The sequence below is a fragment of the Vipera ursinii genome (assembly GCF_947247035.1).
Source record: "Vipera ursinii genome assembly, chromosome: 10".
Classification (NCBI taxonomy): domain Eukaryota; kingdom Metazoa; phylum Chordata; class Lepidosauria; order Squamata; family Viperidae; genus Vipera; species Vipera ursinii.
The window spans coordinates 16,767,487-16,782,250 of NC_139520.1; the positions used below are offsets into that span (position 1 = coordinate 16,767,487).

General features: G+C 40.7%; 1 protein-coding gene across 1 annotated transcript in view; it reads right to left on the bottom strand.

The window, feature by feature from the left end:
• Positions 1-2,155: 2,155 nt before the first annotated feature.
• The window catches only part of NETO2 (neuropilin and tolloid like 2), a gene marked incomplete at its 5' end in the record, with an annotated part of 31,693 nt that continues 19,084 nt past the window's right edge, over positions 2,156-14,764 (bottom strand). The window contains 8 exons of the mRNA XM_083370470.1: positions 2,156-2,860; positions 7,316-7,429; positions 8,567-8,795; positions 11,224-11,351; positions 11,445-11,489; positions 12,362-12,610; positions 13,810-13,950; positions 14,419-14,475. Of these exons, the coding sequence (XP_083226596.1) occupies positions 2,280-2,860; positions 7,316-7,429; positions 8,567-8,795; positions 11,224-11,351; positions 11,445-11,489; positions 12,362-12,610; positions 13,810-13,950; positions 14,419-14,475 (1,544 nt within the window). The 3' untranslated portion in view covers positions 2,156-2,279. The remainder of the gene's footprint in view (positions 2,861-7,315; positions 7,430-8,566; positions 8,796-11,223; positions 11,352-11,444; positions 11,490-12,361; positions 12,611-13,809; positions 13,951-14,418; positions 14,476-14,764) is intronic.

Consider the following 14,764-nt stretch of genomic DNA (forward strand, 5'->3'; position numbering starts at 1 on the left):
CCATGGCCAAAATGTTCCTAAAATCAAGCATGACTTCATATAACAATCACCTTGCTTAGCAACAGAAATTCTAGTCCCCAACTGCGGATGTAAATCTATAATTTACTTCTGAACAAAAGTATTTCCTTCTAGAAAAATCACAACATTTAATTCCCGGGACTAAGTGGTCATATTACATTAGAGAAGCTTGCTGCTTTCTTGCCCTCAAGAACTTAAATAACATTCTTCTGCGAGGTTCAACACAATCTGCAAACAGATCCATGCGTGGTGTAAGTTTTCTTTATGTTCAGTACTCCATACAAAGCATGGCCCATCAGAGTGATCAGATCACGTGGAGTGGAAAAAAAATATGACACTCAGTACAAAGAAAGTTTAAAAGAAACTGGAGATTAAAGACTAAATGGCAAAGAAACTGAAGTGTGCTTTGCAAGTGACAACACTGTGATTTACAGTTGCTGGCCTGAACACTGATAATCCGTTGGCTGCATAGTGCCTAAAGGGCAATACACCACATATAGGTTATACAGCATCAAGGTGCAACCAAGCGGCCTTTTATTTATAAATTGTTGGTTTAAAAAGTGGAAGCCATATCAGTGCAATTGAGAAAAGACCATTTTTAAACTCTACCCAACAGGACTGTTGTGAGAAAAAACATGAAAGAGAGTACTACATACAGCTACCTTACGTTCTTGCAGGGAGGTGGGGATATAAATCTCCTCAGACACTTAACAAGTACGTTTTGGACAAAAACCTAAAAGATGGCTGAAGGACAAGTCATAAATCACCTTGTAAGCCTTTTGAAAAAGGACTGATAGGAGTTGCCGGTATTAACTGTCAAGAAATGTTTTGCAAGAAGTGAAATATCACTGAAATTGCCTGCCGGTGTTATTTTTTTTATCTCCAAGAAGGGAAAGACCTGAACAATAAAACATCTGAATAACTAGACAGCAAGCACTATTTGTTCTTAATGCAAATAGAGACTGTCAGAGCTGGGTTTTCCAAACTGGATTCTTTAAAAAAATGGTGGGGTTCTAAGAAACGAAGGGAAATTATCCTGACCATTTCAGCTGGCCTGGTCCCCTCAAAACATTGGCACAGTGTTACCCACAAAGGCAGCGGAAAGACCAATCTATGCAGGCATAGAGCTACAGAGAAAAAACAGAAAGGCAGAAATATGAAAAGCACAATGTTTTATATGGCTTTCTTTGACCACATTTAAAAGGCAGCTCCATCCATTCCTTTAGGGACCATTTGAAATGACAAGGGCACTGAAAAACGTGACTTCCAACCGGTCCTCGCATTTATGACGATTGCAGTATTTTTCCCCCCCCCCTCCCCCCTGTTACGTGATCAAAATTTTGCCACCTGGCAACCGGCATGGATTTATGACAGTAGCAGGATCCCAGGGTCATGGGACCATCATTTGACTCCTTCCCAACCAGCTTCTGACAAGCAAGGTCAGTGGGGAAAGCTGGATTTGCTTAACGACTGCCACGATCCGCTTAATGAAAAAGGTCGTAAAATTGGGTTATTCCGCAACCGCTTTGCTTAGCAAAGGAAATTCTGTTTATAAGCCAAGGGCTACCTGTCTATCAAACGAACCAAGGTGATTGACAGTTGAGTCTGAAGTGGCATTTACAACAAGCACTCTAACCATATTTGCCAAAGTGTCGTTCGGCGTTTAAGTATTAAGCCAGAGGTCCCCAACCTTTTTCCGTGGAGAAAGGTTTTTTCCGCAGACCGGAGAGTGTGTGGTTTTGTGTGCTGCCTGCATCCCGCAGAAGGGGCTTTGCTTGTTTGTGCGGACCGTTTGCTGCCATGCTGCGGCCCGGTACCAGTCCATGGACCGGGGGTTGGGGATCCCTGTATTAAGCTCCTTGGTATGGCACCCACTTTTTTTAAAAAGAAAAAGCAAATTAAACTTCTGGCTTCAAACCAGAAGTTTGGAAGGAAGGAAAAGAAACCGAAGCAATACAGACAGTGAGCAATCACAAACCCGAGTCGGTTTTGTTTTAATGTCAACTAATCGAAGCCTCATGCAAAACCTTTGGTTGTTTCTTTTATCGGACGGGCAATTCCAAAGGGAAGGAGAAAAAAAAGAGAGAGAGAGATTTACAGTATGTAGAGCTTTCCTTTTGGGATGAAAAAAGAAACGAGCTTTTAAAAAAGTATGAATGTTGAAGTCTCCATCAAATTCCCGTATGGTACACCTTTGTACACCGGCGTGTTATGTTTGTTGTGTATGTACATCTATTTACACACACTGCTTTCAAGGGAGATTAAAAATCCATCGATAAGGAGCCCTGAGCAGCATCTTCGCGACCCCTGACGTAGATTTCACAAGGGATCTCCTCCATCACCCTGTCTTCAATCACCTGCTCGGGACATTCGTGGGCCTGCTTGAAAGTGTAACTACTCTTCTTGAAGTTGCTGTTGAAGGTTTTCATTGGCTGCGGAGGGGCGAAATCGTTGTGGAAAGGAAGTTCCATGGAACTAAGATTGGTCCTGCTTGGCTTGACTGTCGCGGCTTGTGAGCCGCAGTGATGGTCGTGAATGCACCGTGAAGCGGTCGAGGAGCGCCTCATTTTCTCGTAGTTCTCGAGCTCCTCGGAGAAGTCAGCCAAGTCGGCCGAAATCTCTTTGTCCCTCAGGGAGAAGAGCTCATAATGGGGAGGGTCAAACACCTCCTGGAAGCCAGTTTTGTTGAAGGTGGTTCTACAAGTCATCACTTTCTTCCGCGGTTGCTTGATCTGCACCAGGATGGAGATGATGAGAAGAACCAAGACGATGCCGGAAGTGATCCCAATGACGGTCCCATGAGTTTTGGTGATTTGTTCAAACAATCCCGTTTTCTTCTTTTCTGAAACAAAGCGACCAACAAGCCAACCGATCAATGAAAAAGTTAGGACTCTCAGCACACCAGTTTCAAATCTAAAATACAAGTCATCCTCAACTTACAACCACGATAGAACCCAAAATGGCTGCACTGAGACAGTTGTTAAGCGAGTTTTGCCCCGTTTTACAACTTTTCTTGCTAAGGGAATCACTGCAGCTCTTGAGGTAGCAACACGGTTAGGGTTAAGCGAATTGGGCTTCTCTATTGCATTTGTTTGTCAGAAGGCTGCAAAATTGATCACATGACCCCAGGACACCGCAACCATCACAAATATGAGCCAGTGGTCAAGCATGTGAATTTTCATCACGTGACCGTGGCTATGCTGCAAAGGTCGTAAGTGTGAAAAACGTTCATAACTCGCTTTTTTCACTGCCCTTGTAACTTTGAATGGTCACTAAATGAATTGTTGTAAGTCAAGGACTACCTGGACTAGGAACATTGTTAGCCCAAGCTTCTCACAGCAACAGTCTTTAATCAAAAAGTCTACCTAAGTGTACATTTTGTCAACATACATTCCTCCAAATAATGGAAATTTGAAGTATGACATCCTTGGCAGAAAAATAGTGAGCTCTTTGTAGTAAGGAGACATTCTTAACCAAAGTTGCTTTGCTAATAGAATTAAGAACTGGGGAAAAGCATTTCTTCTCACAGGGGTAATAATAAATCACATTCTCTATTAAAGTGAGGAATCCCACAGTGTGTTGTTATTAGATAGTAACCCCCTGTTGTTTAACAGAGACTATACTCAACTGCATCAAAATTAGGCTGTTGTAAACTGCCCACAATCACTTAGATGAGATGGGTAGTGTAGAAATTCAACAAACAAGTCTACAAAGCTGTGGCTCCAACATTCCTTTTTGTCATACTGTTTGGCAGCTGACATGAATACGTTTCAGGCTACTAATTTTATTCCTAATTTCGATCTTTGGTCTGATATTTCTGTCTCCTGCTGCTGGTCAAAGAGAAATGACGTTTTGATGGTGAATGAAAAATCCGTAGCCCTCAACATGCCAGTGAAGAACAAATCTATCACGATGGTCCTTGGGTTTAAGGACCAATGAACGGTGGGCACTCCATCACTGGAGATTTTGAAGAAGAGGCTAGACAGTCACTTGTCTCAGATGGTGCAGGTTCTCTTGCTAGAGTGGTGGGGGGGCTGGACTAGAAGATCTCCAAGGTCCCTTCCAGCTCTAATTCTATTCTATTCTATTCTATTCTATTCTATTCTACTCTACTCTACTCTACTCTACTCTACTCTACTCTACTCTATTCTATTCTACTCTACTCTACACTACTCTACTCTACTCTACTCTACTCTACTCTATTCTATTCTACTCTACTCTACACTACTCTACTCTACTCTACTCTACTCTACTCTACTCTACTCTACTCTACTCTATTCTATTCTATTCTATTCTACTCTACTCTACACTACTCTACTCTACTCTACTCTACTGTACTCTATTCTCATGATTCTACTCTACTCTATTCTATTATTCTATTCTATCATGATTCTCTTCTCTTCTCTTCTCTTCTCTTCTCTTCTCTTCTCTTCTCTTCTCTTCTCTTCTCTTCTCTTCTCTTCTCTTCTCTTCTCCTCTACTCTATTCTATTGAAATCAGAGCTCCAAACTATCAGCCTTCATAGGTAGACTAGACAGAAAGATTGATCAGATAAGCTAATTCTACCTTATTGTAAAGCTACATTAACAGAATATTGAAAAGCTGAAAGTGCAATTCTTCCATGGCCACTTTTACAGACGGAGAGCTTATGGAGAGTATCCCTTCTCAGGCTCTTTCTCTGCCTCTTATGCAGTTGAGGAACATGCTGTCTCTTACCTGACTGTTCCCTAGCCAGCATCTCTCCGTCCCATCTCCTATCATTCCCATCACAACCATTACATCACCCTCCCCATGCCTAGTCTTTTCAAAAGTAGTTTGCTCTTTCGCAAGCAACTGCAGCTTGTAGAAATGCAAGACTATTTGATCCACAGGCAACTAGACCAGAAGACCAGAAATCAATAGGCCCATCAACACCACTGAGTTCAATATAAGTTCCTCTGAAGAGGTTCTCAAGAACCTATCCTCCAAAGTGCCTGAAGGCAGGACAAGAAGCAATGGATGAAAACTAACCCAAGAGAGAAGCAACCGAGAACTAAGGAGAAACTTCCTGACAGTGAGAACAATTAACCAATGGAACAACCTGCCTCCAGAAGCTGTGAACGCTCCAACATTGGAAGTCTTTAAGAAGAGATTGGAAATCCATTTGTCTGAAATGGTATAGGGCTTCCTGCCTGAGCAGGGGGTTGGACTAGATGACCACCATGGTCCCTTCCAACTTCTTCTTCTTCTTCTTCTTCTTCTTCTTCTTCTTCTTCTTCTTCTTCTTCTTCTTCTTCTTCTTCTTTTTATTTTTATTATTATTATTATTATTATTATTATTATTATTATTATTATTATTATTATTATTATTATTATTATTAGCCAATTGGCCTGTGCTACTTCTCAAAATATAGAAACCCAGTGTAACAGCTCATTAAGTAGAAGTTTGAGGCACAATTTGTACGCTAGTTAAATTGAAATGCTTGGCTTAGAATTTTGTGAAAGGCATTCTTTAATTAGATGACACTAAAGGCAACATTTCAGCTTGAATCTCACTATGGAAGAGAGCCAGGTCCGCATATCCAAATGGCATCTGATTTGCTACAGGAAGTTTTCTTGAAAAGTTCAGTTAGAATACCTTTAATTTTTAAGCAATCATGGTCACGCCCTTTCATTTCATGCGCATTAATCAAATGCGGGCTTGCAGAATGTGTAAACAGATGCCCTGCTTGTCTGTTGCGCTAATTTTCTCAGAGAGGTTAATGATGAATGCGGTAACTCACTTATTAGAGAAATAATAACGCCACACGTTGTGGCTAGTCATGCTAAGCCGGTTGAAATGAATATAAATGATATAATGCCCTTCACAGACCTGCATTAAGTCTGCGAAATTGGCTATTTCTTGTAACCAATTGCTATTTTAAATTTGAATGTGAGATGAAGTAGTTCTTCTGAAGTGATATAAACGCGTGACGTTGGAAGTAAGAACCTCAAGACTTATTTTATCTTTAAAAAATCTTACATATAAATATATTCCTTAACAAAAGCCCCTGGATCATGAGCAACGATTCTCAGCCTTACTATCCTCTCTTAAAATAAGGGTGATAAATATTCTTTACCCAATGCTATTATTAAATGGGCGAACCTTTCCACTTTCAAAAATGCTTGTCTTTTGCATTAGGAAAAAGGATGACCAAATTAGGAGTAAATTATATATGCAGATGTGTCAGAATAGTCTATTTGTAAAGCTATTTTGTCTAAGCATGATCAGTACTGAGGATAATAGCTCATTTTAAACCATCTGCAGTAGGTCTGCAACAGTTCTATTTTTTATTAAGCTATAAAACAGAAAAACAAGGAAAGACCACAAAAGCAATACACTGGAGCAGACATGTCAAACACAAGGCCCGGGGGCCGGATCCGGCCCACAAAGTGGTTTCATGTGGCCCACAAAGCCATCCTGGAAACAGTGAGGGAATGGCCCTCACTGCCTTGGCCCTGGCCCAGAGACCCTCCTTCTGCCAGAGACCCTCAGATCTGTCCCACTCCTGCCCAGGCCCCCATAGGCACCCTTGATGCGAACGATGTAGAGCTGGCTACGCCCACCCAGTAGGCCATACAGCCATACCCACCCTGGCCATACCCACCCGGCCCCTTGAGGGCAACCGCAGTGCTGATGCGGCCCTCAATGAAATTGAGTTTGTCACCCCTGCACTGGAGCCTGGAAACTGCATTTATATGGTATTAATTTAAAACAGAGCTCCGAAATGAAGAAGCAAATAACAGTCCCAAAGGTGCTTTTTCAAAAGGCAACTGGAATTTCTTTGGGTTTTTTTTTCCCTTGAAGACATGTCACTTCTTATCCGAGAAGCTTCTTCAGTTCTGACTGAATGGTAAGGAATTCTCCATCATTCAGTCAGAACTGAAGAAGCTTTTCGCATGAGAAGCGAAATGTCTTCAAAAAAAAAAAACACAAAGAAATTCTAGTTGCCTTTTGAAAAAGCACCTTTGGGATAACCATGACCTGGACGACTAAGAATCTCCGTAGACATCGTGCAAATAACAGTTGATATAAAGCTGGCCAAAACTTCAACTGCCCTAAGCAGGGGGGAAAAAACAATGGCTGAATTCTGCAACTTGTTTAACTTGTGTTTTGCTCTGTAAAATTTAGGTAGACAAATCTCTCAGGTTCCAAGAAAGAAATTGAATTCACAGTCTTTGAAGGTTGGAAACTAGCTGGTAATACTCTTTAGGCTGCTAAGAAAAAAAAATGGAAGGCTCGCTCACAACTCATTCAAGGGTTTTAGTCATTACTCACCTTTGCAATGGTTTTCATCCCATGGATAGGCACAGTTTTGAATGCCATTGCAAACTAAGGAATTATTGATGCACATGTTGCTATGGCAGAAGTAAGTCCCACCTAAACATGGAGCTGAGAGAAATCGGGGGGGGGGGAATAAAGATTACACAAATTTCAGCGGTTCCTTAAAATATATTTTCAGTACATAAATTGCTTCAAAGTTTCATTAGATTTTAGGTATAGGTTTTTGTGGGGGGTTTTTGCATATAATACAGTAACGTATTTAGCAGTGGTGGTCACCTCCCGTTTGAAAAACTGAGGGTTCAATCCTAGGTAGCAGCAGATATTTCTCTTCTAGAGTGCCAAGAAAAAAATATCTGCTGTGAATTGTGAGTAGGTATCAGGAAGGGCATCCAGCCAGTAAACGCTGAAGCTCCATCCAGTCGCCCTGACTCTACCCTGAATAATTAAGGGATTACAGAGTCATGAAAAGGGAGTTTTAGAGAGCATATTTAGAATATTTGTAGGAGATGACCAGGCTGAGCCTGAGGGAGGGATCAAATATGTCATCAGTCATGAGTCCCTGCATGCCCACAAAAGATCTAAATCCAGGCAACCTTGAATGCTTTAATTCCTGCTCATTTGCCTTGACCATTAGTAGCTCAGATTCTTGTAGAGAGCTTAAGCTTTTGCAATAAATCTTTATACTCATTTGAACTGTCTGACTCTCCTGAATTCCCTGATGTTTAACAATTTTTTAAAATAGATTTGGCTATTTCTATCACATCTGTGCACCTTATTAAAAGTAGCTTATCGGTAGATTTATTTTCTCAGCAAAACAGGGACTATACCTTTTCATGATTGTTATATAGTAAATTGACTTGGTGAGAAATTGCTCTCCTGTAACCATTTCTTTCCAAGTTCCTGGCTTTACACGATCTGTGTTTTTAACTATGAGCCATCATTGACAGATTGTGAGTAGGGCAATAAGATGATTATGTCACCAAGTGATCAGAAAAGACGCAGAACATCGTTTCAGATTTAATTATAGTTCTTGTTCCCTGCTACTGTTCTTAATTTAATGTAAAGAGCATTTAATTAAGGAGGACGATGACTCCAAAGCTTAGTATATTCGAAAAGGTTCTTCTAAGCAGGTTTAGCTCAAACTATGTCAGGAAAGAGAGAAAAACAAAACAAAACAAAACACCATCTGGGAAGTCTTACACAATTATGCTTCTTTTTCAACTCGAGGCTTCAGGGTGTACTTACGATCCATAAATGAGGTGAAGAGCATCCGAAACCGGCTTAATCGGCTCCCTTCATCCGCCCACATGCGTATCACCCCGGTTCCTGTTTGAAGGGTCACATCATTAGCCACAGTGCTGCAAAACTTGGCTTTCAGGTTTTCAATGGAGCTGCTTCCATCATAGACAGCCACAAAGTTCCTCTTGCATTCGTTGGAGTGTTCCATTTGATAGTCCAGAAATCTCAGATAGATCTATTGGGCATTACAAGAGAACAGTTTTCAAAGAAACGAAGGAATCATTCAACGGCATAAAGCCCAATTGGAAAACATTGCTTCTTATTAAAAAAAAAAAGAAAATAAAAAATAAACAGAGTAACAGAACCAGAATAACAGAGTTGGAAGGGTGAACTTGGAGAGCAAAATGGACATCGCCAACAAATTCGGAGCACTTGGGTATGGTTAGGAGGGCACTGACTTTTCTAGGCTGCCCTATCTATGTTTCCTGGTAAAATACATGGGAAAATCCCATTGGAGGAAAATTCCACTTAGGGTTAGGGTTAGGTCTTCATGAACTCAGAGGGGAAAATGGACAACGCCAACAAATTTGGAGTGCTTGGGTAAGGTTAGGAGGGCACTGACTTTTCTAGCCTGCCCTATCTATGTTTCCTGGTAAAATACATGGAAAATGTATTTTTCCAGGAAAATCCCATTGGAGGAAAATTCCACTTATACCCTTTCAGACAAATGGTTATCCAATCTTTTTTTTAAAAAAAAAACTTCCAGTGTTGGGAGTATTCACAACTTTTGGAGGCAGGTTGTTCCACTGATTAATTGTTCTGACTATCAGGAAATTTCTCCTTAGTTCCGGGTTGCTTCTCTCCTTGATTAGTTTCCATCCGTTGCTTCTTGACCTGCTTTCAGGTGCTTTGGAGAATAGCTTGACTCCCTCTTCTTTGTGGTAGTCCCTGAGATACTGGAACGCTGCTATCATGTCACCCCTCGTTCTTCTCAACACTGAACTAGACATACCCAATTCCTGCAACAGTTCTTCATGTTTTAGCCTTCAGTCCCCTAATCATCTATGCTGTTCTTCTCTGCATTCTGAAATTTCATTCAGATGCAAGGAATAGATGCACAGCTTGTGTGGGTATACCACTTGCCATTTCTAATCACTGCATTCTCTCATGCATAAAGCTAAAATAATCACATGTTCTAAAACAATTCCAGTTTTAAATAGATTTTATACTTTTTCTAGGGCAAAGAGGGACAAAAAATCAATTTGATTACAACAGAAAATGGAGCTTTCGTTGAGGAACAGAAGCAAATCCTTGCATCTTTCCTCTCTTCCCCAACAAGCTTGATTAAACTGCAAAGCAATTTATTTCCCTTCCTCTGGAAATTAAGTCTGCATTGCTAAGGTGCTATAATTGAAATAGCAAAGAGACATTACGTAACTCTCTATTCATTAAATAGAATTCGTTGACATCCTAAATCTTCTCTCCTCCCAAACTTCCAAAATTAAAGGGAACACTCAAAAACGTAAAAAGAATTTTGTGAGAAGAAAGAATATATAAGATAAGACTGACATTTTGTATGTTGCTACTGTATAAGGAGGCAAACGTTTATTCAGGCATACGGGAATTTTTTCTCCACCTGCAAATTGTGATTATGTCTAATTAATATAATTCTGTCTTGACAGATGCATACATTATTTTATCAGTTTTATCAGATAGAAGATAGATCAACAATTCCTACACAGACAGATGTTTACAGGCATACCTTGTTTTACTGTGAATCACTGTATAGTGCTTTGCATATATTATGATATTTTACAAGATTGCAATCACTGAATGCTCAAATCATAATTTGGCATTTTGTAGCAATATATTTATTAATTATGTACATCAGTTTTTCCCCAGACCTAATGCTATATTGCATGCTTAGCAAACTACAGTATAGTATAAACACACTTTTATGTGCGCTGGGAAACCCAAAATATTTGTATGACTTATTTATTGTGATATTCTGGAACTGAACCTCCCATATAGCACTTAGACTTATATACCGCTTTACAGTGTTTTACAGCCCCCTCTAAGCAGTTTATAGAGTCAGGCTATGGCCCCCAACAATCTGGGTCCTCATTTTACCGACCTGGGAAGGATGGAAGGCTGAATCAACCTGGAGCCGGTTAGGATTGAACTCCTGTAGTGGGCAGAGTTAGCCTGCAATACTGCATTCTAACCACTGGGAGGGAAGGAAGGAAGGAAGGAAGGAAGGAAGGAAGGAAGGAAGGAAGGAAGGAAGGAAGGAAGGAAGGAAGGACAATAGCACTTAGACTTATATACTGCCTCACAATGCTTTACAACTCTCTCTAAGCATTTTACAGAGTCAGCCTATTTTCCCCAACAATCTGGGTCCTTATTTTACCGACCTCGGAAGGATGGAAGTCAACTTAATAATATCTTAAAGCAATTAAAGGCTGAAGGATAGTCACACAAAATAGTTAATTCTTCTAATTTGGTTTTGAAGCAGCTTATGAAGTGAACTGTAGATGTTTTTTTTTTGGGTAAGCACCAATGCAATAATTAATTTGAGTGAACGAGGAATGACAATTTGCAATTATTACTAGCAACTAGCTGTTCTCATTAGACATTAGACTCCAACTCTTCAATAAACCCACCTTGGAATTTGGAGTTGCCTTAATTGTCCAAATACAATCAACGGCTTCGCCCGGCTTTGCTTTTTCTCCTTGTTCTACCTGGCTGGAGCGCACGATGCCGTCCGCTCCGGAGAGCTCAAATTGGCAATCTAGAACACGAAGGACACAAGCTGTAGTCAAACCAGAGATCAAAGTGATTTAGAGTGTAATAAGCAGGAGAGATTAGCGCCGTAATACTGTACCTGGGATGGGCTTTAAAATACCTTCTCGGTGTGTGAAATCTGGATCTACAAAAGAAAAGGAGGAAGGGGGAAAAAAAGAACGTTATTCTGTCTAAAATTTAATTTGAAAGCAAGATAATCTAGGGACCGGAAAAATGCAGCACACTAGGACGCTGAGCTGAGAAATGGCACGTGACTTCTTCCCAATGACGTACAGGTAGACCTCGGCTTACAACAGTCCGTTTACTGACCATTCAAAGTTGAAACGGCACTGGAAAAAGTGACGTATGAACCGTTTTTCACACTTACGACTGTTGTGGCATCCCCATGGTCATGTGATTAAAATTCTGATGCTTGGCAACCGGTTCATATTTATGACGGCTCCAACATCCCTAGGGGGGGTCACGTGATCCCCTTTTGCAACCTTTTGACAAGCAAGGTCAAGGGGGGAAGCCAGATTCACTTAATCCCGTTACTAACTTAACAAATGCAATGATTCACTTCACAACGGTAGCAAGAAAAGTCATAAAATGGGGCAAAACTCATTTAACAAATGTCTCACTTAGCAACATAAAATTTTGGGCTCACTTGTGATCGTACGTCAAGCACTAACTGTACATCCTTAGAAGGACTCAACAATGAGGCAGCTGACTTGTCCTTCCTAAAGCTCTAATCTTATTTGTACAGGTTGAGGGGATTATGTGTATTCTTTCCACTTAAAATTCTGGGAGTTGAAGTCCACAAGTCATAAAAGAGCCAAGGTTCCCCACCCCTGCTCTAGACTCTCTTTGCAGCTCTCAGAAAAACGAGCGTAAAACGACTGCGAGTAGAAGAAATAGGATAAATTGTGGCTTTTGGCAAGTAGAGGCAGAAACTCAAGACAGTTCTAGAAGGATCACTGCAACACCATTAAGTAAGAAAAAATGGGACATTTCTACCTGGTATAAATGAATACTTGGCTTTAAATCCTCGTCCTTCCAACTCTTCATCTGAGGTAAACTTGATCCACATAAATCTTCCCGTTGATCTGATCGGGCCTGGACTTTTTAGACCGCAATAGCGATCGATGATCGGGGAGAACCCAAAAGGTCCGTCTCGAACCTCCAGATGATCGAATCGACATTCGAAGGAAGGCTCAACAAAGAATGGTTCGTCAAATGTCAACTCTATTCTTTGCCGCGGGGCAGCTGGAGCAAAGCAGAAACAATCCGGATCAATGCTAATTCTCCACATCAGGCAACGAAAGACATATTAAGGGTTCTGTCATTAAACCACCTCCGCAATAAACATTCTGAATGCAGAGATAAATCTCCAATTCTGTGCAATGGATCTGCTGGAATATACAGAGAGTCCTTGACTTATGACAGGCCATTTAATGATTGCTTGGAGTTACGACCGACTCCTCGGAGCTACATAAGACCTGCTTTTAAAGTTGCGACACCCTCCCCTCCCCCTCCAATCACACAACTGCATTTTGGGGTACTTGGCAATGAGCCACCTTTATTATTTGTAGAGTTCTCTGCTCCTGTGATTTGTGATAGTTTTTGCCAGTTTCCAGCAAAAAAAAAAAATGTGATCAGGGAAAAGAGATTTGCTTACTGACTGCCACAGTAAGGTCGCGAGAAGCCTCAGCTTATAATAGCAGTGACTTATGACTGTAATTCTGAGCTTAAATATGGCCATAAGTCAAGGGTTACTCTTCTATTCCTTTCAGTTTAATGACTCAGTGATTGAGTTAATAACTTAGTTGGAGTGATTTCCGCCAGGTCAACAAGTGCAGGTTAAATATTCCATAGAAAAGTGTTCCTCAACCTTTGCAGTATTAACAGGTCTGGACATCAATTCCCAGAATTCTCTAGTTGGCTATTGGAGTTGAAGGCTGCACAACTTAAAAAGTTGCCCAGGCTGAGAAATAAAGCTCACTTCGGTCCTGTCACTTTTTGTTAACAAATAGACTACACAACTACATCACTAATACAAAAGTGAACTCAAAGGGAAGGCTTTTGAAGTGCCTGTAGATTTCTCTCCCCTCTGACAGAATTTGGAGCTTCCAATGAAGGAAGCAAGACGATCCTAAAAACCAAGTTCTTTTTTAACTATTTAAGAGTTAAAACTAATATAATATTTAGCTCTGGGTTTTTGCTTTTCACATGGAAATATACAGACAAAACGTTTGTTGTTGAGGATAACCGAAATTCATTATAGGCCGTTGCAATTAACTTGAAAGTCAACTTCCCTGAGTCAGTGTATGTGGTTTAGTTATTCCACATGGGTTGATATGTAAATTATTCATACTTTCTGTCAAGTTTCCGCTGCTAACATCGAATGTTATTGCTTGACACTTTCAGTAATCGAACATTAAAAAAAAATCTAGATATGGCCATACCTTCTAAAATATAGACACATTCCTGGTTGGGTGGGTAGAAGTTAGGAAAGTTGGATGAAGCAAAATGACCTCCATTGCTTGTTCGAACCCAGTCACTACATTGAGCAGATGCCATGCGGTTACTTCCAAGATCTTGCCCAACGTTTGGAAGAAAAGAGAAAAATACAATTCACCGTCCTTCTAGCAGGTCTCAACAAACATCAGCCCACTTCAGCATAATGAGCTGTGTGGGTTGACAGCATCAAACAGAGGATACAGCCTGTAAAATTACTTTTTCCCCCCAGTGGTGGATAAACAATCTCTTCACAGTTCACAAGCAGATGGCAGCATCTAGCTGATTTCGACCTCAGAAAACGAAAGGGGACAGAGCTGACAGTACATGAAAAGGAGAACATGAAAGGATCGGATAGTACATTGAAAGAGTACATGAAAAGGAGAGCATTAACAGGTACCAAAATTGTAGACTAGACTGGAGGGGATGGGGGGAAGACATTCTGAAGGACTGAAAAGACATTAGACAGTCTTTAATCTCTTTATAATGGAAAAAAAGTGTTGTGAGAATTAAGACAGATTGCACACTTTTTCCTCGTGTAATTTCTCACACCATACCTTGTGTTTTTTGAGCCACGGCGATGCCTTCAACCACCAGGATAGTTATCAGGAACACTACGGGGAAACAGCCACAGAAGAAATTGGTAAATAGAACAAAAGGGATATTTGCCTTCGTACACCAAAAGGGGTAGACCAGGGGTAGGCAAGCGTGGCTCAGGAATTCTGAGAGTTGAAGTCCATGAGTCATAAAAGAGTCAAGGTTGCCTACCCCTGGGGTAGACTGTACAGAGGCCACTCTGTTACTTGACTCCAAAGGAATCACAAAATCAGTACTGAACATTTTGCATACAGTGTCACCAACAATATTTGCAGTCTTTATCTAGAGAACAAGTGTGTGTGTGGG